This window comes from Ceratotherium simum, chromosome 38 (genome assembly GCF_057802395.1).
Source record: "Ceratotherium simum simum isolate JZ-2026a chromosome 38, ASM5780239v1, whole genome shotgun sequence".
In the NCBI taxonomy this organism is placed as follows: Eukaryota; Metazoa; Chordata; class Mammalia; order Perissodactyla; family Rhinocerotidae; genus Ceratotherium; species Ceratotherium simum.
In genome coordinates, this window is record NC_141937.1 from 23,246,551 (window position 1) to 23,271,888 (window position 25,338).

Genomic DNA, 25,338 nt, shown 5'->3' on the forward strand with positions numbered 1-25,338 from the left:
CTGGTTCATTAGCACAGCAACCATTTAAGAACAACTATTTACAAGCACAGTGATATTTCAGACAATATAAAATGATGGAAGAAGAAAACCAAAAAGTTCTTTGTTTGCAGCCAAGAAGATGTGGCGATTAGATCTGTATTTGTTTTGAACAATTATTTGGAAGAACTGTCACGACTGTTTTGAAGAAATAACAAATGTCTACGAAATATAAGATTCTGTAGTGTAAACAATTTTAACATCTTTTGTTGAGAGACCAAAACAAACAAAAAAACCCCCACTGCATGTTCTACAGTCAGAAATTAAATAAATTCTCAAATTTCAATTTCCACTAAAATATTTATTTAATTGATAATATCTTACAGAAATAAATAAGAGCAGTTTTTCTCTAATACAGATAGGTATATTTTTATATATCTCTCTCTATTTTTTTTTTACAAAATTGAAGCATATCAAATTGTTTTCCCTAAAACTTTAGCTCAAAAAGGAATTCTAGGAAACAAACAAAAAGAAATATTGAAATATGCTCACCATTAAATTATAACCATGGACCTTCTGAATCTCAGCAAGACATATGGTTTAGAAAAAGGACATGAGATTTGGAGTCGGGACCTGGGCTCCACCATTTACTTGCTACGTGTCATGGACACGTTTCTCCATATTTCCAAACCTTAGTTCTCTACCTTTAAAACAGGAATGATATTAATTATATCAACTTGACAGGATTGCTGGGCAAATGAAACACATGACTGTACAGGAAAGCTCTTTATCATATGTAAAGAGCTACGAAAATAATAGTTCTGTTTAATTTCATATAAAAGAATCAATGCATATCTCCCTTCAACTGAAGAATAAGCACCAAAAATGTGTGTGTGTTTTCTTCGGTTGAATTATGTCACCCTATAAACCTAGAATAAGAAAATGCACCTTAACTAAGCACCAGAGCCTCGCAGACAGATGTGATCCAGGGGTATTTCTGTTACAGTTTTCTGGGCAGCTAAGCAGGAGCTAATGAGTCCTGAGGGTCATTTAAAACTCTGAAGGCTCAAAGAAAACAAAACAAAAACGTTCGTATTACATCAAATGGCTAGAATACAAGCTATTCCTTATTTAGCAGTTTCAAAGTCCATTAATTCTTCACAGAAGAAGAAACCCTAGGTTACTATCACTTGCAACTATTTGCTTATGTGAATACAACATTTTCTTGTTCCACAAATCAAATATTAGGCCTTGAGGGGAGTTCTAGGAGAATAAAATAACAAACCCTATCATAAATTTAGACATTAATGGTTTAAAGTCTAGTTACACAAGAAAGTGGGAAAGGAAAGGAATTCAAGACATCAGTGTAATAATGACTAAAAAAACCCCTGCCATATTTCCATGTTATAATGATAGGAACTAAAATTATAAAAATTGCAATATTTACAGATACATCAATCTTAAAACATGTAAAAACTTAACAACAGGAAAAATTAAAAGTAGAGGAAGCAGTTTAGATAATTTTAAGGTAAATGTTAACACACTTGAAAAAGCTATTTAAAGTTAACTGCTTATACTGATACTCCTTAATGTAAAATAGAAATACGAAAAGTTTTCAGTGTTTCAATTTCTAGTAGCAAGGTACACAGAAAAGAAATCATTGCCTAATATTAACTTATTTAGAAGTTGTATTACTGTAAAGTTACTATGCATGGCGTTACAGTCTAAACCTACTCAAATAACTAGGAGTTAACATAATTCACCATTTACTTAAAATATTACTAACAAAAGATTGGTGAATCATGTGCTAAAGATACTGAAGGCCCTTCCAAAAACGAGATCTATGTTGGTTAAATACACGAGGTCATATAAACTAGGCTAGTTTACTTTCTCTTATTCCCACTCTTTTTAAGACTGATCTTATCAAAAGAAAAGTACATGTTACCTCTCTTAATTCTCTCAGATATAGATATTCTTTGGAACAAAAATAAATGTTTTACTAGGAGTGTAAAATTAAAAATCTTTATAGATCTTTTGGAAACTATATTGAAAAGGACCTAATAACGACTAGGACATTGTACAACTGAAAAAGAGAAATTCACTCAACCAAGGACAGTGCTGACTGACATCCACTGGATTTTTGTCTTATAACTTTGCTCTAGAAGCTATGAAAGTTTTAAATACATCATTCTGTGGATTGCATCAGGGGCACTTCACTCAAGCTCTTCGGTCTCTTTGGTAAACAGGTCTGCCAGATCAGCCACGGTCAGGACGGAGGCCTCTGAGCGCTTCGCCGACGAATTCGTGTGACTGCGGGGTTGTCCAAGCGAGCAGAGTCAGGAAGAAACCCCAAGGAATACATTATTATGTTTGTCTTATAACAATATAACTTATAATAATATAAGACTATAAGAATATTATATTCTTATAATAGTATAAAAACATATTTATTCCTAAGTTTTTGTAAGTGAACCATAAGAAACTCCCAGAAGAAAGTAGATGATGGGGTCATTACCATGTCTTGTTAAAATTAGTGAAGACTTCCATATACAATTTTCAGGCTTTGTCATAAAATGTTTTTTCTCTGCACAATTAAGGAAACAAAGAAACAAAACCCCTGCCAACTGCTCCTAAGGCTCTCACCTTACAAAGTTAATTTGTTTCAAGAGAATTTCAACAGTTCTTCTAATTGCTATTTTATTGAGGTGGTTTAAATACAATCACCAAATTCTGTTACATATGGAAACATCAATAACAAAAAGCCTTCACGTTTGAGGCAAAAAGCTCTTGTGGTAGCCTCTTTCCTTCCCATAAACCACCAACGGAAGACAATTTCTGAATTCAAATTGCTTCTTTGCTACGTGAAGTAGCTCTGTGGCAGCAATCCCTTCTAAGGAAATCATCTCTGGTGTGTGTACAGACCTATCTCACGAGGAGGGAGTTAAGGCATTGGTTTACGTTTTCCAAATGACTTTAAAGAAAAATTAGGGAATAAATATTAGGAAGTTTTATGATTCCAAAGTTAAATTTTTAAAATAAAGGTTGTTCTGGTCTCGGGCCGGCCCCGTGGCTTAGCGGTTAAGTGCTCGCGCTTCGCTGCCGGCGGCCCGGGTTCGGATCCCGGGCGCGCACCGACACACCACTTCTCCGGCTATGCTGAGGCCGTGTCCCACATACAGCAACTAGAAGGATGTGCAGCTGTGACATACAACTATCTACTGGGGCTTTGGGGGGAAAAAAATAAATAAATAAAATCTTTAAAAAAAAAAAAAAAAGGTTGTTCTGGTCTCTGTGCTGCTGTTCTGCCTTTGGAATTAACACCACAATTACCAGCCGAATTTTTCAGCCAGATCTTCCTACTTGCATGTGACTAACATGTGTGATAACGTAAAGAGCACTGTAAATTTCATTTTACGGATATCAGACTAAGGCTTTTAGATGGGGCATAAAGATAGATTTCATTTAAAAAGTAATCCAGTGTGGCAAAGAAATGTAGGATAGTCTGAATATATTTTTATACATTACAATCTCTATTAATAAATTGAGTCAAAAATTAAAATGTCCTGAGCATTGACTGAGAAACACTGAATAGGTAAACTGTCATATCTTGCTTTTAGAAAGTATCTGTACTTATATCTTTTGGTTGACTAAACGGTCATCTAAGTGAAGACGTTCCCAACACTTACACCATCTTATACACACAGGAAAACTCCCTGTGGACTTGCAGTTAATTGCCACCTACCTCCTCTCAGCAGTTTTCAGCATTGCCTGCATTCTTTCTTCTATTGTTGCTTTAATTAAGAATCTGTGTACAATAGTAGGTCTAGAAGGTACATAACAATGATAAGTTTAAATACATCTTAAAATAAATAAGGACAGACTTCATACGTTATATGCTGTATTTGTTAGTCAGTTGGCCCTCTGTGGCAGGTACTAATCAAGGTGCTGGGGGGGTCAGCAGTGAACAAAACAATTTAATCTCAATGAACTAACATTCTGACGAGGGAGACACACAACGAACACATAAACAAACCAGATAGTTGCAAGGTACAGATAATGCCATGAGGAGGCTGACATGAGTTGAAACATGACTGATGGGAATGAGGCTGCTAAGCAAAGGAGGAGTGGGAGGAGCATCGGAACAGAAGACACAGTAAATAAATGGCAAGTCCTGGGAAGAAAACATTCTTGGCACAAACTTCAAATGGTCCAGGGGCAGAAAGAAGGCGAGCACAGCAGAAGCATATTGTAAATGGGGGAAGAGAGGTGACAGTGAGATGGAGAGGGGGGCCGAGGTCAGATCACGCAGGGTCTCGTAGGACACAGCAGGAACTTGGATTTTATTGTGACTATAATGGGAAGCCATCAGTGGGTTTCTGCATGACTGGAGTTATACTTGGTTATATTTTAGAAACCCCTTTGGCTGCTGTGTGGAGGACGGACTGTAAGGCAGCAAGAATGGAGGCCGAGAAGCCAGCTAAGAAGTTCTGTAGCAGTCCAGGTAGGAGGTGGATTGTACTATCGCTGTACCAGTGGACAGGAAGTCGTCAATATATTTGGAATATCTGTCGGAGGTAGAGGTGACAAGTCTTAAATGGCACACTATAAGATGAGGAAGGCTTGAGGTGGGTGGGAGTGCAGCAGGAATATGGTTTTATTTTACCCACGTTAATCTTGAGGTTTCTTTGAGATAGGTACCCAAGGGGAGGTGCAGAGTCCACAGATACATGTGCAGAGATAGAACTGGATATATGAATCTGTGACAGGAGCTAAAGGGATATGTCTGGGCTGGGGAACATCCATTTGTGAGTCCTCCACATATAAATGCTACTTAAAGCTCTGGGACTGGATGAGCTCATCTGAGGAGTGTACATAGAGAAAAAGAACCCTCAGGGACCACTGGTAAGAAGTAGGACATTAATAACATTAGGAGCCTCATTTCAGTGGCATGGTGGGGACAAAACCCCAACTGGAAAGGGTGAGAGAGAATGAGAGGTAAGGAGGTGGAGGTGGAATATAGGGGAGTGATTTTTTTTGGGGGGCGGGGGAGATGGCAGGTCCTGCCCAGAACGTAACGTGCTGCTTGGAAGATGCTCTTAGTCTCCAGGGAAAGAACAGGAAATCCCTGGCTGTCTTTAAGCCCCAAAGGGAGCCTCTTGGCTAAGCTGCAATGGTTACTGAACACCTCTTTCCTTATTTCCAAACCTTCACCACAGTCAGTAAGTCCTCTCCCACCCTGCTCGCTCTCAGACGATGGCCTGACCATACCCTTTACCAAGAAGACGGAGGCAATGAGAAATGAACCCCGCAATTTGCTGTCCCTACACCACTCCTTCTGAGTTTGCCTCAACTCACTCCCATTTCTCTTCCTCTAAGCTCATCCCTACTGCCAGGTTCTTGATGTCTGTTCCTCATGTCTGCTCCAGAAGCCGGGCTTGGCTCCAACCCTGGTCGTCCTCTCCATCTATGCTCACTACGTGGGTAATCTCACTCAGTCTCAGGACTTAAAAACACCATACATGCTGGTGACTTCCAAACCCCTCTCTCTAGCCCAGATTTCTCTCCTGAACTCTGGACTTGTGTGTCCAATCACAGAATAGAAATCTCCACATGATGTCTAACAAACATCTCAAACTTGTAACTCAAATCAATTCTGTTCTTCCCTCACCAAACCTGCTCTACCTTGTTGGTTTCCCCAGCTCAACCGAGAGCTACTTCATCCTCCTAGTTGTCCAGGCCAAACCGTGGTGTTGACCTTGACTCTCTCACCCCCCATGTCCAATCTGTCCACAGTACTATTGGTTCTACCTTCAACCTATATCCAGAACCTGACCACTTCTCACCACGTCCACTGCTTCTAATGTGGTCCGGGTCACCTTCAACTCCCACCAGGATTACCGCAACAGCCTCCTAACTAGACTCCCTGCTTCTGCTCTTTCTTGCTTCCTTTCCCCTGGGCCTGAACACGGCACTCAGAATGATTCCTTCAACACTTAAGTTAGATCATAGTCACTCCTCTGCTCTAAGTCTTCCAGGGGCTCCTTATCTCATGCACAGTGAAAGCCTCCTGGGCCCTACGTACACCCCGCCCCCAGCTCTCTGACTTCATCTCCTACTTCTCTCCTCTTTGTTCACTCTCCTTCAGCAAGTCTGACCCCTTGCTATTCCTCAGATGTACCAGGCACACTCCTGACTCAGGGCCTTTGCACTGAGTGCACTGTCTACTTGAACATTCTGCCTGAAGACATCTACATGACTTCCTCTCTCTTTCTTCTCCATCTCATTTTTCACCTCCTCGTTCAGATGCTACCTCCTCCATAAGACCTTTCATGCCTTCCCACCCAGCCACCTGTGCTCTTAATCCCCTTACCTGGCTCTACTTCTCCAGCTCCTAACATACCTACATTTTACTTATGTTTATTGTTTACCATCTGTCTGTCTTCCAATCCCTTACAACTAGAATTTAAGCTCCATGAGGGCATCTCCATCACTAGACCAGTGCCTGGCACACAGGAGGTGCTCAATAAAAATGTACTGAATGAAGTATGTGAATACGAATGCAGGTAGACAGTTCAAGCTGGTAATGGAAAGATGAGGTACTTCTAATCTGACTGTATCTGTTTTCCCTCTACGAGACAAGATCGTTGTCAACGGGGAGGAAGAAGATATATACAAAGACTTAAGATAGTCTCCTCAGAAAGTAGAAAAATCTATTTATTAACTAGGGGAGCATAGTAGGATGGTCGAGTAGTGTTGAATGGCCCTTTTAGACTTGTGGGTTTACGCCTGAGACGAGTCCAGTGTACGCTTTAGAAAACACTGATGAGACAGGAAGTCAATGTTTAAAAATATAAGACAAAACAAAGAAACAAAAAGGCAACTAAATAAAACATAACTACAAATCTAAATGACACTTGGTAGTACTTAAGAACAAGCTTGCGTTTATTACAATTATATTACTTTGCCATATTTTGCTAAGGGTTTGTTTGAAGAACGTCTTTTTCTCACTTAAAATTAAAAAGTCATCATTAGCTCTCCTGTTGCTCACAGAGCTGTCATTATTTCTGAATATGGCACACGAGACCTCATCTCCTGCCAATCCTCTCCTCATACTTTATACTCCAGCAATTTCAAACTCCTCACAGTCTCCAGAAATATCATGTTTCTCTCCTGTGTTTCTGCACACGCAACTCTCTCTGGCTACGTGAGCAGCCTTTTCCAGCCCAATTTTGAAATAATTATTCCTTCAAGACTCAACCTAATGAAGCCTTTCCTGTCTCTCTAGTGCCCAACCCATCACCCTCTTCTTCTGTTCCCACAGTAGTTCTCGTATATTTCTGAACACTCTGCTACAGTATGTTAAATCATCTGTTTCCTGTACTACATAGTGACCTCCTTGGGGGAACAGATTACGTCTCATTCAGTTTGAATTTTCAGTATCTAACATAACGCCTGACATCTAGTAGGTGCTCAGTCAATATTTATTTAATGAGTGCTTAGTACAGACGCATTTTTTTCCCAAACATTCAAGGTATCTAACAACCAGGAGGTAATACTTCTGAAAGGACTTATGAAGGATAATTGTCCATTCCGATGTTTTAATAAAAGTAATGCATATGACACAATATTCACTTTAGGTTTGCTTTGGGCCTTAAACTAAATCGAATTATCTCTTAGAGTAGACCTGGGGGGCTGTCTTTTCCCAAAGGGAAGAATTTACAAAGGACCTATTTGTTTCCAGTCGTGCATGACATGTCTTCTTTTAAATACAGGCTACTTTAGATATCAAACATCAACTCTTTTCAGAGTTATGACAGATGCCTTCAACTTTGCAGTTGTCTTAAATATTTTAAGAAACTTCTGATGAAGTGATCAGAGTAGTTTTTGAAGGAGGGAAGACAAAAATCTGTGAGAATTTGGGGAGTTGGCTGCTTGGAGGAGGGAGGGTTGAAAATCTTGAGATGTCTTTTGGTCATATAATAATACTTGAAAATTTAATAAATAAGGAAGTAATTAATAATGATTAGGTTATGACGAACATAAAGGAAGAGTTTAAACGTTGATTCGTATCTCAGAGACGTGAAGCAAGCGTGACTGACGTTAATTAGTGCTTACTTTGTTTGTCCAATTCGGTGCACCCTTCCTATGGCCTGAAGCTCATGGGCAGGGTTCAAAATGGGCTCCACCAAGAGAACGTGAGTCGCTTCAATGATAGTTAATCCATTAGAACCTGTGTGCAGGGGCAGCAGCAAAATATTGATTTGGGGATCATATTTAAATGCTGAAAGGTTCTCCTAAAAAAGAAAGGTACATTTAAATTTTAGCTGGATCAGTTAAAAATAAGAGCAATCTATTACAGCTCATGTTAAATATGCCTAAGGGTATCCAAGTCATTGTGAAATGTAATAACTAAGAAAATTAAATGTAAAATTACCAATTTTAGAAAATGTAAACTTGTTGCTGTACTTTCCAAGGCAAAGGGTCACATAGGCGCTCTTGTTCTTTACAATAGAGGGTGGAATCACAAGATACGTGCATGTGACGTACACAAGTGAAACCATGTGAGCTTAGAGGACGGCGAGGGAGAAGGAGGAGGAGTGTGTCACAGCGAGTATGAGATCAAGACGTGAATCTGCTCAATTTTCACTCGGTCTTTTTGTGTTTGTCTCTTGGGGCATGCACCTGTCACTGCGCTGGGTGTCACGTAAGGATAGCCTCACCTTAGGCAGTCTTGCCTGATACAGTGTCTTTAGAACCCAATCCCAGGGGCATGAGGCCCCTGCCCACTCAAAAGGCAGATCCTGTGCCATCTTTTCCTATATTAAAGACAAGGACCTCAAGTCAGGAGGTCTTTAGAAAATGGTCTTGCTATGGGTATAACTGAACAGACAGAAAATAACTACAGTGTCCCTACCTTGCATTTGAATGTTAATTTTATAATTGATCAAGAACTCAAATCCTGGAGTTTGTGTGGTTTATACGATACAATACAATAAATTCAAGTTAGCTAGTTAGCAGCAGTTTCAATCTGCAACTAAATCCACTCCAAAAACATGAGTGAAATCTTCATGACATACCTGAAACGTTTTCACACGACTGATCTGTGCAAACTCCACGTTGTTGTCAGTGAGAGCCTTTGATATGATATCTAATACATCTTGCCACTAAGAACACATAAAACAATAAGAAAACAAATATTTACACATAGCTTTCATATGAAGAGGATTTGAAAAGGGATTAAATCAAAATGATCTTCCTCAGAACTAAATAAACACAAAAACAAAACCTTCAAATGAAGCACCATCAATATTATTCAGTTCTATCTTGAAATGGCTGTGGTTTTTTACAAAATAAAATGCTGGTTAAAGATAGAGTAAAAAACATGAATGTCTTTGAGAAATTAATTAAGATAAATATAAATAGTAGAAAATAAATAATGAAGTGCTTAATGGATATAGTTACTTATCTTTCAAAAATGAAACTAGAATTTTTACTCAATATTTTATTCAGTAGATTAATTTTCTTTTTCTTAAATAATCAGGTTCATTTGTGAAATGAGACTTTCAAGGTTACGAATTTCAATTTTAAAAACACTAATATAAGAAAATCCCTAAGTGAAATTAATATAAAAACATGAACTGTAGCTATGGGAATTGCCTTGTGAAGCATCATCAAATTTCTCTAAAGATAATTCTATCCTATGAACACAGGAAAAAAATCTAACATGGAAAAATCTATTAATAATTCTAAATCTCTATGATATCACGGCAAACAACAACAACCAGTTCTCAGATATAAACTGATGGAGACAGAAAGCCAGCCTGAGCTAACGTGGAGGATGAGAAGGTGGACTGTACCGTCGAGAACACCAGGGCTTTAGCCCCCGGATCTCTACGCTGGATTCTCATCAGAGTTCTGACCACAGCTTCCACTTTCGTAGAATGGCTGCCCTGTGAACACAGAGAAGACGACATGTTACTACCACATAAAACGTGGTTAACAATGGCATGGAAAACCAACATAAGACACTTTTATTATCAAAACTATATGGCAGGTGCATATGTGTTTATCCTTTCTTATTTTGTATTCGCCGGAAATCTTTAGTCTCAAACTGCAGGAGTTATGGAATTTATACCCTGAGAGAACTGAATATAAAGCCAGAAAGGCATACAGTGATACGACCCCAAAGATAAGATTTTCTAGTTAAGCGCTTAGGTTTTGTAGTTACAAAATTTTGTTACCTTAGATAAGCAGAATTTATATTCAAAACACTCTCCCCTTCAGATAGTAGGGCACTGGAAATGTTAAGAATACAATGAATCAAAACTCCAACATGAGCAAACAGCACAGGATCCAGTCCAGAGAGAATCCTTTCCTACAAGGGCATCACAAGGGACAATGGCAGAAGTACAAAGGACGCCCACCTGGACTGAAGCAGATTTATACAAAGCTAGAGAAATATTTAAAGAGACGTTTTTGCATTTTCAATAACTATTTCCATCATAAGAGTATGAAAATGAGAAAAAAAAAATGGAGAAATAAGAAAATGAAGAAATAAAGCAAGCGTTTTTATAGCCTTCCCTGAGAAAGTTTTCCTCCTGGAATGCTCTGAGAGACGGTATGACATAGAGATTAAGGGCCTGGGCTTGTGAGTGAGACGAATCTAAATTCAACTGCCAGTTTTGCATCTCACAGTTTTATAGATTCCAACTTTTCTAAGCCTTAGTTTCCTCATCTGTCAAGCAGGGATGATAATTATATTTATTTCCAAAGGTGGCTGTGATGGTTAAATGAGAAAATGCATACAAAGCGTTTAGTCCAATACCTGGCAAATAGCAGACAATAACTTACGATCTTTCCGAGACATGAAATATGAGCACTATAATGACACAGATTATCTCACATGGAGGGCAGATCTAACCAAAAAATAAAAATATTCCCACAGCAGCACTAATATTCTCCTCAACAACCCCCCAAACCCTCCCACTAATACATGAAGAGACACTCAAAGGTAAAAATATAAACAAACCAAGGCAGAAAGCCATACTAATTTTAAGTTAGCAAGAGACAATTATGGGAAAAGTTTTAAAATTCTCATATTAAAATCCTGAGTCTACACTTATTTTCTCTGGATATGTACACTTTCAATTATATTTGAAAAGTTGAAAAATATAAGGGACCTATTTCAGTCTAAAAATTATCTTAAGAGCACAACTATCTCAACAGAAAACAGGAAATTAGGATAAAGTAATCATTTAGGATTTAGACAGAAACATCCATGTTCCTTGCAAGGTCTCATTTTCAAAAATATTTTCAAGTGAAATACCAGGATAACTATGAACCCTTCCATCTATTAAGCTGCTTCTTACAAAAAGTTCAAAAGAAAACAGAATAATCTTTTACAGGCAACATTCCCAACTGGAATGCCAACTATGAAGGAAAAGACCAAAACATTCCCTTTTATCAAAGTTTGGCCAGGTCAATGGTAGTTCTCAATGATCTCTTCAAAATGGCACAGTTCTGAACCATTTGGGCCCAGTCCAGTTACTTCCCACTAAGAAGAATAAGGAAGCCTTGGCGTCGAAAGCTCTGCTTGGCAGAAGCCACAGGGGGAGTGAGACAACCTTAATGCCCCTTTCTTCCAGATGGACAGAAGTGGCTACTGAGAACGAGAACAATGGAGACAGTGGGTGGCTCGTACACATCTGTGGCTCTTGGTTTCAGCATGCAAGCCCTGTACAATTTTTGAAAACAAAGCCAGTAAATGCATAATCCTTATGTTAGACCAATGTGTTAAAAGGCAGTTTCTCCAAGACAAAAGATTTCATATTTTAGACTATTCCAAGACATTTATCATAAATTATCATTAAAAGTTGCTTCAAGTTACAAGATGCTATGTTGAAAATCCACTGCCTCTACGAGTCTATTTTAATAAGAATTCATAATTTGTTTTTAAATGAAAAGAAAATGCTATAGACAATGAAGAATTACTGATCTAAAAAGGTGACACAGAAAAGCAGTAAACAGTAAGAGAAAAACTGAACAAAAGTTAGGTAAAGATCTGGTTTCTGTCCTATTTCCTAGATATATCACAAGCACTTTTTTGATAACTTTAAAAAAATTACAAAAAAGTAATATATGTTTTTTGGACAACTAAGTTAACAGAAATATACAGGATTAAAAAACTTATCTCTATTTTTTATGCCCTACCCTCTCTAAACACCACTAAGAATTTGGCATTTATCTTGTTAGACCTAGTTATCCATTTTAGAAGCCTACATAAAAATGCACACACTTCCCACAAATATTCTTAAACACATTTTATAACATGGCCTTTTCATTTAACATCGTGTCTTAGCAATCTTTTCATGTAGGGCCTTTTTATTTACCTCACTTCAATGGTTGTAAAATATTTAGGGTACAATTTATTAAATATTTGCTCATTAATATACATTTAGATTGATTCCATTCTTTTTTGCTATTGCAAACAATACTTGGTGCCTATGCACTCACAGCTTTGGGTACAAGTTGCAAAGTTCTGCTGGACAGGCACGTCAACGTGGAATTGTTGGTCAGAGGTTAATGGAACTTTTCAGATATTGGGATTTTGACAGATTCCCTATCAAACTGCCCTCTAAAAATGCTGGAACTTTTAACTATCAATAGTCAATGTACCTGCTTCTTTGCACACTTGTTAAAATTTAATTTTTTGGCAATATGATAGGTGAAATGAGGAACCAAATTTTCACTTAGTCTGCATTTTCCTGAGAGTGAGTTTGAATATCACTTGCTGGCCATTCAGAATTCCTTTTCTGTGAACTATCCACATCCTTTGTCAATTTTAAAAAAACTGGGTTATCTTTTCTATTGATTTGTAGGACTTTTCATATACTGTACATGTTAAATTTATGTTGTAAATATTTTCCTACCTCTCTGTATGTAGTTCAAATTTAATTGTGTTAAATGCAATAATGTAAAGAAAAGCACTATACTAATAAATTATATTAGTTACAGTAACTCACAAGTGCTTGATGAATGACATCTGATTTAAAAACTAAGTATTTTCTGACTTCACTATTTTATTCGATTTTTCTGTGCTTGACATTTAAATTTATCTTTCATAAGGGAAAAATGAGGGATTTTATTTGAAGAACAACAACTTTTTCCTCAATTAATAGCTTGGCCATGGTTCTATCTAGTATGATTTCATATAATATCATACCTCAGAGTAAAGTACACTTCTGTCACTCATCAGTCAATATATTGTTTGAAAACAAGGACCAAATGGCATTTACTTTTATATCACCTAGAGCCTAGCATGGTCCTTTGTAAATAGCATATGCTCAATCAGTTTATTTAAAGCAAAAAAAAATTAATATTTACATTTGGGCTTCTCAATCCCAAACACAGCCAAGTAAAACAAACGAATAAGCAAAATAAAAATAAAAGGAGGTTAGGATACAATTTAAAACTCTCAACATATTTTTTATTCGTTCAGAATGATTAACAAGAGGCAAATCAAATCTTGCAATTAACCTCCAGCTTTCCCACTTATAAAAGATACAGAGACCCAGACAGGATCAGTCATGAAAGGCTATGGGATGTGATCTAACGTAAAGCAGGTTCTGGTAGATTCTGTGTTGGGCACCGTGTAATGAAATCACTGGAACTGGTCTTAGAAGAAGCCGTCAGCTGGAGGGTGGTGCCATCTCATTTAGGCTGATCAACACCGATTTTGTCACCCACCCATCAGCAGCCATGAGAGGTGAATAAAGTCAGCGAACCCCGTGGGCTTTTATTCTCAATCTCTGGAATCACAGATTCATACCACCTTAGGCCCTTATTCATGAACTTTTTTCTCTTTTCTGCTTGTGCTTTTTCACTTCCAAATGAAAAGCAAGAGTCCCCAGATAATGCTGGAAAGACCATGGTTGGTCTAAGAGCATAGTCAGTGAAAGTGAACAAAGACACAGGGCAGACTTTTTCTGCATTTTCCCCATCATTCAAGTCCCTCCAACATTTGAGTAAGTTCATGTTTGATTATTCAAACCATTACTTATTCATTCAACAAAAACTGGGGCCAGTCCTGTGGTCCAGCAGTTAAGTTCAGCACGTTCCACTTTAGCGGCCCGGGTTCGGTTCCTGGGCACAGACCTACACCACTCATGGGTGGCCATGCTGTGGCAGCGACCCACATGGAAAACAGAGGAGGATTGGCACAGATGTTGGCTCAGGGCCAATCTTCCTCAGGAAAAAAACCCAAAAAAACCCAAAACTTACTGTGCACCTAAATAACAAGAACCACATTAGGCACTGGATACACAAAGATGAAAAGATACACTCCCTTACTCCCAAATATGTACAGTCTAATGCATATTACAAAGTATGGAGGAAAGCAAAGGATGGTTTGCCCTGAAAGCAATTTAAGTGAATGCTTTATTATACCATCTTAATGAGCACTATATACATTCTACAGCTCTTTTTAATATTTCTCTCTATCTCAAATACATACATGAACTTGGGCTCAAATCTGCCTGTTTCTGAGAAGACTACTCAATGTGGTCACTGCTACAGAAAAAAAAATAGTCACTTCATTAAAAAATATTAAAACAGGAAGGAGGTGGGTTATATATAGACAAGCCTGGAGGGGATCACAGAAAAGGCAAAAGAGATAAGGATGAGGACAAGCGGACATCAATTTATCCCTGTGCAAGGTGTTGACAGAGTATGAATATTCTCAAGACAGGTAAATTTGTAGCCTCAGTCTACTTAGCTTATTTTTCAGCTGTACCAGTAAACGCACAGATGCAAAGTTAAACTGAAATGATATGATTAGGAAGGAGGGTGCACGGGAACAGAAATCCTACAAAACTGCCAGACCATTCTGTAATATATAGGTGGATGACGTTGCATTTAATTAGAAGAACCTTGTCTTCTTCTTGTCCCTTCCTCATTCCCATCCTTTCTTGTGAGTCTTATCAGTTTTTCCAGATATATATTCATCACCCCTGACTCTGTGATGAATGCTTGGTTTCTCTTTGTGTTTCTGAAACATCCAAGACCAAGGCTCAGCTCTGCAGTGAAGACACCTGACCTGTCCTCTGCCCTCCCCTCACCGTATCTTCATGGATGTTCTCTCTGAGGCACTAGTTCTCTCTAAGGTCCACTAGGGAACCAGGAAGGGAGATACACAAAGTGTTACCACTCAGATCAAGTCAGGGCCTCTCCTGGTTTTCCACTCATGAGGTCAGCAGTCAAGAGCATTATAATAGTTAACAATGAAGAAAAAGGATGGAATTTTCTTTCTTTATCACAAAAGAATCACATCAAATGTTCTTTATGAAGAAGATCTTTGCTCCCTTGCTTGTAATTTAATCAATCAAAAACCAAACAAGGTCTCAAAACTACACATATAAGAGGTTTTTCACTTTCTGGAAAACTAAGTACAAAGTTAAAACCTCCAGACTTTTGGGTAGGAAGTCAAGGCAACAAAAAAACAGTCGAGATCCATTAGCAACAAAGGCCAACAAAGATTAATACTCGTGAAGTTTGGCCTAGAGATTGTCTAGTAGCACAGCTAAAGATCAGGAATGTGACGCAGCCTCTTATCTACTCTAAATAGGTAAACTAACTTATTTTCATCACATAGTTAAACCCGATTGGAACAAGGCAGCTCTATAGTCTCAGTTTCCTATTGTAAAATTCTGAGAACCTAAACGTTGAGTTAAAAGTGGTAAATGTGTTAAAAAGATGGAAACTTCAGTTCTGTTTCCCTGACATATAGTTAGTAGACTGGAAGAAGAATAATAAAGCAATCAAGCAGTGTCTGATTCAGACTTGATTCCACCCCTCCCCTCCAAAATGGGACTAAGTATTTCACCAGTGCATTCTTAGAGTGCGGTACTGCTTTTCATTCCCTGAAGTCGTCTTATTGGGGAAAGAGGACAGAATAACATTCATAGGAAAAAGCCTTGGGTATGGTGTAGAAGATATATGCTGTAGCTGGCTTCACTCTATTCCTTGCACTCCATCTCCTGTCTGCCGAGATTCCTCATTTAGGGAAGGAAGGAAAGGAAGGAGAAGAGATACGAGATCTCCCTACTGCAGCAGCAAAGGCTACTTGCACTTGATTGAGTCAGAAATAAAAGAACAATAGTGCTCTAGGACTGAAAAGTTATGGTTGCTTTGCATTTTTCTTTAACAACTTCTACAATACAAGTGAAAACCAGGATGGTCTGAAGCAGGGCTTGGCAATCCACGACACTGAACCCAGAGCCTGTTGCCGTTATGTCCCTTCTTCCCCAGTCTAGTCCTGCTTCCTCCTTTGACCCCTCTGTCTTCTCTACCCGATCTGTCCACACTCCTCCCCCAGTCCTCCTTCTGTGTAATGTCTATGGATTCTCATGGTCATGCTTATTTAGCTTCACTGGTAGAATTAAGAGCTAAAGTGGCTGCTGTGTCCTGAAGAAATCAGGAAAAAGTCAACACAACGGAGTCGATGAATGTACTCAAAGTCGTATTTTTCATCAAAGATTAGAGAGAATATTCATGTTTATAGATCATTTTATGTAAACAGGCAGGCTATATCTCTAGAGATTTTATATATATTACATATTTACATATTATATATTCCATATATATGAAATATACACACACTCATATATATATATATATATATGAAACATGTCAAATAACGTCTTACATTAAGGGGCTTGTCAGTCACATAACTCAAAGTGAAGGCAGAATGAAGTCATTTTCAGAAGAGTAGCAACTCTGAAATTTGCCATGCACATACTCATCATGCTACAATTTCTTGAAGCAGTACAGCACAGTGAAAAAAGAATCCTACAATGAGGATTACATGGATAATGGTGCCAGATACAGTTGACACAGAAATGAAGGAAGCTGGCTAAAAAAAATAAGAAGTTCTGTTAGACTGGGGTGCCTGGAAGAGTCTTCTTTGAAAAGCGAAGTTTAAACGACATAGGACTAGGATTACGTTCCTTTCTGCACGACTTCAATCACTCCACTTGCTTCTACAGTGAACAGTATTTATATTACAATGCTGTGCATACCATTTACTGATTTTCTCTAGATATGGAAGACGTCTATAATTAGATAACAAAATGTAAATGTTATAAACATAATAATATAAAAATGATACTAGCACAAAAATTAGGATGTGGAGGGGAGAAGAGGGAAGGAGGAACAGACGCATTAATTTCCTCATGTTTTAAAGTGAGGAGTCAGAAGATACTGTCTAAAGCTAGTACTTCAAGAAACAAAACTTATGTATATTACTGAAAGTCATATAGGTGACCTCTATAATTGTTCATAGTGGCAAGGCAAAGGAGGGAGAATGGAGGCGAGCATTACTTTCCATGGAGTGCATTCTGTTTTATTTTGAATTTTTTTCTTTTGTATGAATTATGTCTACTAAAAAATAAACAATATACTTTTTGTTTACCCTTATTTCTTACGGATAAACAAGGGTTTTCGGGGAATGGGTGGGAGGCCTGTAACTCTGGGACCTTTTAAACTTATTATCTCAACAATACAATCGGGATTGTTTGTCACAGGTGCACGTCCTCTGAATTATGGCATCACCCAGTGCTGCACGCTGTTGTACCTGCAGGGCCTCCTGCTGCTCTAGGGTCACACGGATGTCTAACCTGAGCCACCTGCCACAGATGCTGAGTCTCAGCCTGGTCAGAGGCGGGACAATCTCCTCTGAAACAGAGCATGGAGAATATCTTAATCTTCCACTTATTAACTTGGATTGCTTTTTACAATCTTTTAAACATACTACAAGAATCAAAGGTCTGGAGACTAGAGATTTTTTGAAGATTCCTCTAACCAAAGAACATGACTTGAAAGAAGACAAAATCACACAACTTAGCTTTTCCCCTCCCCTTCCCTCAAAAGAGAACCATGTTGGGCTGGCCCAGTGGCATAGTGGTTAAGTTCTCGTGCTCCACTTCAGCAGCCCGAGGTTCGCAGGTTCAGATCCCGGGTGTGGACCTACACACCGCTTATCAAGCCATGCTGTGGCAGTAGTCCCACATATAAAAGTAGAGGAAGATGGGCACAGATGTTAGCCCAGAGTCAATCTTCCTCAGCAAAAAGAGGAGGATTGGCAACAGGTGTTAGCTCAGGGCTAATCTTCCTCACCAAAAAAAAAAAAGAAAAAAAAAAAGAACTATGTTCTCTAATCAGTAATATGACCAACTGGGATTATAACTTAGTAATAGGTAGTAGATTTTTCTTTAGTTTTCTTTGGTGGTTTGTAACTTGCAAATAATTGAATGTTTGCTATTATTGTTCACTATAGAGGAAGTCATTTCCTGTCTTGGTATCTTCCTACTTTTATTCTGAACTTTTCTTTTTGAAGTAGAGCTAGCTCTTTCAATGTGCCTGTGCTGTCCACAGTAGTTGGATCAGTTAACATTGTTTTATTTTTGTCTGCACCTGTTCATCACGCTAAAAACCCAGGTTGGTAGTGACAGATACAATTCAGTGCAGTTATGTAGCTTGTATGACTGGTCTCACAAAGCAGGAATACTTTTCAAGCATATGCCTGGGGCAAGTGCTGGGTTTTTCAAGCATTCACATGTTACTTGAATAAAGTTCAATGGAAACTCCACCTAGGCTGTGGGAAATCTTACAAGTGCACTAGGCCACAAAATATTACCCTATTCTTTAAAACACTTTGCATAATGATTTCAAAGAGATAAGCTAGCAATTGGAAAAAAGTTAAAAATTTAATTTGGACCCCCAAGCCTTTTAGGGATATTATATGTAAATACTATTCAATTGTTTGTTTATCCATCCATCCATCCATCATCCATCCACTTACTGAGTACCTGTCACACGCCAGGCATTGTTCTAGATGCTGAGGATGCAGTAGTGACTAAAACAAAGGCCACACCTCATGAACAACATCCTTTCCACATTTTAATGGAGTTTACACTCTATAAAGTCTAAGTTCTCCATAAACGTAATTTCATAAAGATAATTTATAGTTTTCATCTTAGAAGTCTCTATTGTGTGTTAATTTTATTGCAGGCTATGGCTAACTTCAACAGGAGACTCATTAACAGCTCAGAATTATAAGTGTTAACTTGGCCAGCGAATAGAAATTGTTTTTTACAATTATATTTACTCATGACATTTTCTGACAAAAACACACAATTGTATTCTAAATTTAGCAGTTAATACTCAAGTATCTTATATAAAAATATTTAGATAACTATATTTAAATATAATTACTTGTGGGTTATATTTAGCAAATTATTTTATGCTAACTTTAACCTCAGAATTTTGTAATCAGTTTTTTCCCACCTGGAAGTTTATTTTTATTATATTTAGAAAGTACAAGGCAGACTTTGAATCAATTAACAAAAACTTAAAAGAAAAGAAAAGAAAGGAAACAACAGGATTCTCCACATTATAGAATTTGACACATGGTATTGCTAGGCTTCTCTGGGAATTTAAATATAGAAATACAGTATTTTTTCCTCTATGAAAAGGCTGTATAAAACATCTTTATCACCAATAGATTTGCTTGTTAAAAATGCAGATTCCTGGACCAGATCCCAAATCTAATGAGTCAAAATTTATGGGAATGGGGCCTGAAGAAAATCTTTATTTTACAAAGCATGCCAGTTGAGTATGAGACACTCAAAAGTTTGAGAAGATGAGCATTGTGAATGTGTGTGGGTGCTGTTTTGCTGTGACTACAAATCCATGTAGTATATCTTCTCCTGGACAGAAACTTCTTATGATGCAAGACTCTTGTCCATTATAGGGTCAGGGTTTCCACTGACAAAAACGCTTTGTATGAAACCCAGCCAAACTTAGGACACAGAGAACATGCCACGTGGGGGACATGTCCTGCCAGGAGGCCTCCGTCACCAGCCCAAATGCCTGGCAGTTGTCAGAACTTGCAAGGGGAATTTTGTTTACTTTGTGAAATGCCCAGTAGGTTCCAAGGGTCATTTAGGAATACTGTCACACTGCTGTTAGGCAGATACAGTCTTGAGTTTAAATGCATCCATTAAAGGGAACACTGTGATCTCAGTATTCATTGTATTTCTATGGTCAATCAACAGGATTCTTTACATTCTGAAATACTAGTAGAAAAAAATGTCTTACATTATTTAATACTATTTTTATGTTCTCCAAATATCTTTTATCTGAGATCAGCTATATGATTAATTACTAAGTATGATATTATATTATATTGTTTGCTATGTCTGAGAGCCTGGACATGAAGGCTTCCAGTGAAATAAACATTTCAGATAATACAAAAACTTTAATGAAATAAAAAATTATTTCTCAGGATTGTTTAATAAAGATCAAGGATTTGCTAATCAACAATAAAAGAAAAAATCCCCTAAGTTTAGGAATAGTTTGAACTAATACTTAAAATTTTCAATGCCTTCATTATTCACATAGAGCCACCTTCATTTTTTATGATTACTCCCTCAACTCCAAGAGAGAGGATGTGACTGTTTAGTGGACAGTGTCAGAGCGTCAGAAGAGCGGAGTGCGAGTCTGAGAAAACAGTAAGCAGACACTTCCAGAAGGCGGCAGGCAGGCCAGAAACGTGACGGAAGTCAGAAAACGGGACAGGCAGCAGAAAGCAGAAGTGGCAGATACAAATGGTGACAGAAAAGGCAGCGAGAAGCAAAAGTAAATGTGGCAAGAAGGAACATGAGAATGCGGAAGAGGGGTAAAACCTGCTTGCATAATAGGTGTAATGTTCAGTCAGGTACTTAATAAAAAGGAAATACAAGTATATATGCATCTAGGACAAAGAGAAATTAACGTTAGTAATTCTGCAATCTTATAATTTTTTACAAGATGCTTCAATTAATTCTCGCGTTCATCAGTACCTGTGAAGACGGGAAGAAGTCAGAGTAGTATCTGTAAACCAACATTCCTGTCCCAACAGGACGGCAAATGGAACCGTCCTGATCTCTCTGCTGGGTGCTGAGGAAAGCTGCCATAAAACGAACAGGTGTTTGAGTCTGACGGGCTCAGTGACTCAGTGTCACAGAGGCCGTGCTGTTTACCGGTAGCTAAAGCAATCACTTCCTAAACCTCACTGCGTGACGCCTGACACAGCAGTCCCTTCTCATGCTCCTTCCCTGGGCTGGGATGAACGCTTTCATCTAAGGGTCAGAGCCCTTCTGAGCCACGGATGCCGTGGGATGCCTGAGGCCAGAGGAAGAGATCCAAGAGAAGGAAGACAGGGCTAAGAAAGACTATTTTTATGGGAAGGAAAGGGACAGAGAAACTACAGAAGTGGGAAGAAAGGGGGAGGGGGGCTGAGAAGGAAAGCGGTTCTTTGTGTGGTGAGTAGCATAAAGTCTAACCAACTCTAGATGTTATACACTGCCCACTCGGACAACCGTTCACAGTCAGGTCTCACCACTGCACCTTCCAGCATCTTTCCTCCTCCACCTTAACTGGGTCACCCGCTTCTACAGTCACAGCTGGAGCACGGAGCACCTGGCCTCCCCGCAGGTGATTAATGAGGATCTCCCGTTCTCTGGTAAGGACACCTACCTACAGCGTGTTAGCTCAACAGCCCCATCTACACCTGTCATTTGATTCCAGTGAGAGCTCCTCTTTCTCTCCACACACCAACACTCTCCCTGTCTTTTCAAGAAACTGATATTACAGATTATCCCTTCTCTCTCTATCTTCAGTCTGTCTTTCTTTCCTGGAGATTAAACATACTCAAGAATCTTTCCTTTTAAACAAAATAAAACCAAAAAAACAACACAAAGACCTTCTGTACTTCACATCTCCTTCTGTTACATGTCTCACTTTTCCACTTCACAGCTAAATTCATGAAATAGTTGGGCATTGTTTCTCTCTACTTCCTCACTTCCTGTTCACTCCCCATTCCCTTCCAACCTGCTTTCTGCCTGTACATTTCCACTGAAAGAGCTCCTCCTGAAGTCATCAGTGACCTTCATTAGCCAAATCAGGCCATACTGTAGTGGGGGCCCCTTCAGCATCACTGGATACAGCGGACTATTGCCCCTCACTGAAGCAGAGTTTCTCAGGGCCTCTGAGGACAGCACACCCTCCTGGACTGCCTATGTCTCTAGTTGCTCCTGGTCTCCTTTTTTAGCTCCTCTCCCTTTATTCCACCTTTGAAAAGCTATGGAGTTCAGCAGGCCCTGACCTGAAGCTAACTTCTACGTTTCTTTCCTTAGGTCACCTCGTTCACTCTCACGGCTTCAAAGACCACTTATGCCACTGACTCTGCATTTTCTGTGTCCAGTTCCACATACTAACACTTCGCTGGACAGTTCTACTTGGACGTCTTAGGCACTTCCAATACAGTGTGTCTAAACTAACTCTTCCTCCAAATGCCACATATCAGTAATTGCACCATTATCCACCTGGTTTTTCACAGCAGAAACCAGGGGTTCACCTATGAAATCTCCTTCTTCCTCAACCCCTCCAACATTCCATCTTACTAATCAACTTGACTCCAAATACCTCTTGAACGTATCCACTTCTTCACATCTCCACTGCCACCAACCTAATCAAAGCCACCACTGCTACTGTCGTAGCCTTCTAAACTGGACTGTCAAAGTTTTTCTACTCTATTCTTTTCTATTCCTGCTAATGTAATTTCCACACTGTAGCAAGAGGGCTCTTTTAAAAATCCAGATCTGATGACTTCTCTGCTTATAACACATAATGGCTTTCTGTTTATATGAAACAATAATTCTCACATCTTCAGGTGGCCCTTCAACACGTGGCCCCTCTTTGGTTTCCAAGCTCATTTCACTCTATTCTCCTCTGTGCTTTCTACACTGCAGCCACTCTGTTCCATTTGAGTTCCTTCTTGTCTCAGACCTTTTCACACACTGGATTTTCGTTTGTCTTTTTCTGTCTGGCAGCCTCCTCCCCATAACATCACCTCTACCCTCTCCCAGGTTGGCTCATCCATTCATCCTTTAGACACCTGCTAAAGTCATTCCCTCAGAGAAGCCAGGTTTGACTTTCTTTTGTAATGCTTATCACAATTATACTACATTGTTTAATGTCTGTGCTTTCTGCCTCAACTCAAACTCTTTCCCCCCACTGCCAACCTGTAAAATCCACGAGGGCAGCAATCATGTCTGTTTTATTCATGAATGTATGTGGCATCTGTGAGGCTTGCACACTGCCTGGCACATAGTATGTGTCCAACAAACAAGTATGGAAAGAATGAATGAATGAATGAAAGTTGATTTCAACTTTGGGATTCTGTTTGTCTCAACACACCAGAGAGCAATGTGACTGACATTTTCAGATTTTACTCAAATAACAGTGAGAATAAACAGCAATTAGATATTCTTTAATTCAATTACAGTTTTCTTGGGAGGGGGCATCCTAACAACTGCCTAACTCCTGGCAGTTTCAACTTGTAATTAATTCTACTCATCAAATACAATCCTTAAAAATAAGTGAGAAGAGGGCCTGGCCCTGTGGCCCAGTGATTGAGTTTGGCGTGCTCTGCTTTGGCGGCTGGGTTCGTGGGTTCAGATCCTGGGCATGGACCTACCCCACTTGTCAGCCATGCTGTGGTGGTGACCCACTTACAAAATAGAGGAAGACTGGCACAGATGTTAGCTCAGGGCTAATCTTCCTCACCAAAAAAAAAAAAAAAAAAAAAAGGGAGAAGAGAGCATCAAGGACACAGAAAAAGAAATTAATGAAAAAGAGTCTACTACCTCTTGCTTGAGAGCCAGCTGCACCACTCTCTCCACGGCTCCTTACACTCCCTACACTCCCTACTACATTCACATATTGATTTGTCCTTCGTCTAAGTTTGCTTAGGGAAAAAAAAAAGCATGTTTAAGGAAAACAAAGAACAAAAAAAGTCTAGTAAAGGCTTTTCATTAAATAAACGCCCCTTAGACAGAAAGTCCAATTACAGATCCTGTTTGGATTTCAAATTATAGTCATTTTCTTAAAATTCTGAATGAAGCATGGGTAAAAACTAGGAAAGTACAGCCAAGTTTTGGCTGTACCCTGAAATGTCAACCCGTGTCATTTAAAAGCACACCACACCCTTCTTGCGCCAGTCTGCACTAACTTCATGACCAATTCGGTCGTGCACACTTTTTCTCCTCATATCCAGGGCTGAATGAAAGAGCGAGGGGAAAGCTTTCTTTAAACACATCTCTAACTTACCTAGACCTCTATCTATTTGTAGTGGACAGAAATAATAGGAACTGGAATTCTAAGACGGCGCTTTTGTGCCACAGTGGGCATGCCCAGTACTAACTATGTCTGACAAAGCGTTCTTGTGCTCCTCTCACAAGGAAAGGGCAGACGGTAAAGCTGAGGGCTTCAGGCCTATATCTGCAGACAGACCACAGAGGTTTCCACACATTCACCGCGCCAGCCTGTTCTGACTCCGATACTTTCACTGCCAGATACCGATTCCTGCTGTACTGCCCTCACTATGCTTCTACGTGTTCTTGACCTACTTTACCTTCACAGGGATGTCCTCCTCCTGGCTGGCTTTCTCTGAGGTGAAGACATACGAGATTTCTTTGTGAGATGTGTTCTGGCGGCAGATGGCACACTTAATGGAGCTTCTGTGAGACCCCACGCTGTACTGCTCAATAATAATTGAAACGCATTCATTACAGAAACAGTGCCCACAGGTCAGTACTGCCCACTAAAAAAGGAAACACAAAGAACACGCCTCAGTGAGACGCGATCAAAGATGCCCTCCAATCTGTAAACATGTTAAAAGGAGAAGGGAGTCATAATTTCACTTCCTAAATATTTCATGATATTAACATTCTTTAAGTCATAAAAGCTAAGTTGTACTTTCAAACTAATTATTTTTTAGTCCAACCAAGGTAAGCTTTCACAGTCTTTAGTTCTGCTCACTGTAATAGTCAGTACGTCATCATTATTTTGTAAGAAGCTGGTGTTCTCACTTCAGTATTTAGGAAAAATGCAAATTACTCCCTAGCACTTTAACAGCAGATATGAGAGACTGAGAATCACATTAATTTGGAGATAATATCATATTCAATATATTCTATACAGCTTATTAAAGAGATTTACATTTTCACACATTAAAGCATTTATGATATACAAAATGAGATGGGCTAGTATCTCAGATTTATTTTAAAAGTGGTTCCGAATACATTAAAAACAAACCAAAATAAACCGATAAAAAGATATTTCGAAAACCTCCTTGTCCTATTTCAAGAAAAGTACAGCAGTCCTCTCTGCATCTCTGGAGCACACCGTGGAGACTTCTCTCCTCTTGGGCAACAGGTGGGTGGAGACGAGTATTAGATTTAGTCTACGTGTCACTTCTAAAAG

The 25,338-nt window shown here is 38.9% G+C and overlaps 1 protein-coding gene across 4 annotated transcripts in view; it reads right to left on the minus strand.

The window, feature by feature from the left end:
• Positions 1–322: 322 nt before the first annotated feature.
• The window catches only part of SHPRH (SNF2 histone linker PHD RING helicase), a 90,380-nt gene continuing 65,364 nt past the window's right edge, over positions 323–25,338 (minus strand). For all 4 annotated transcript variants that reach the window (XM_087425197.1, XM_087425194.1, XM_087425196.1 and 1 more), the window contains 6 exons: positions 24,488–24,676; positions 9,834–9,926; positions 9,054–9,140; positions 8,092–8,270; positions 3,719–3,799; positions 323–2,286 (listed from right to left, as the gene is read on the minus strand). In XM_087425197.1, coding sequence (XP_087281323.1) covers positions 2,190–2,286; positions 3,719–3,799; positions 8,092–8,270; positions 9,054–9,140; positions 9,834–9,926; positions 24,488–24,676 — 726 coding nt within the window. In that variant the 3' untranslated portion in view covers positions 323–2,189. The remainder of the gene's footprint in view (positions 2,287–3,718; positions 3,800–8,091; positions 8,271–9,053; positions 9,141–9,833; positions 9,927–24,487; positions 24,677–25,338) is intronic.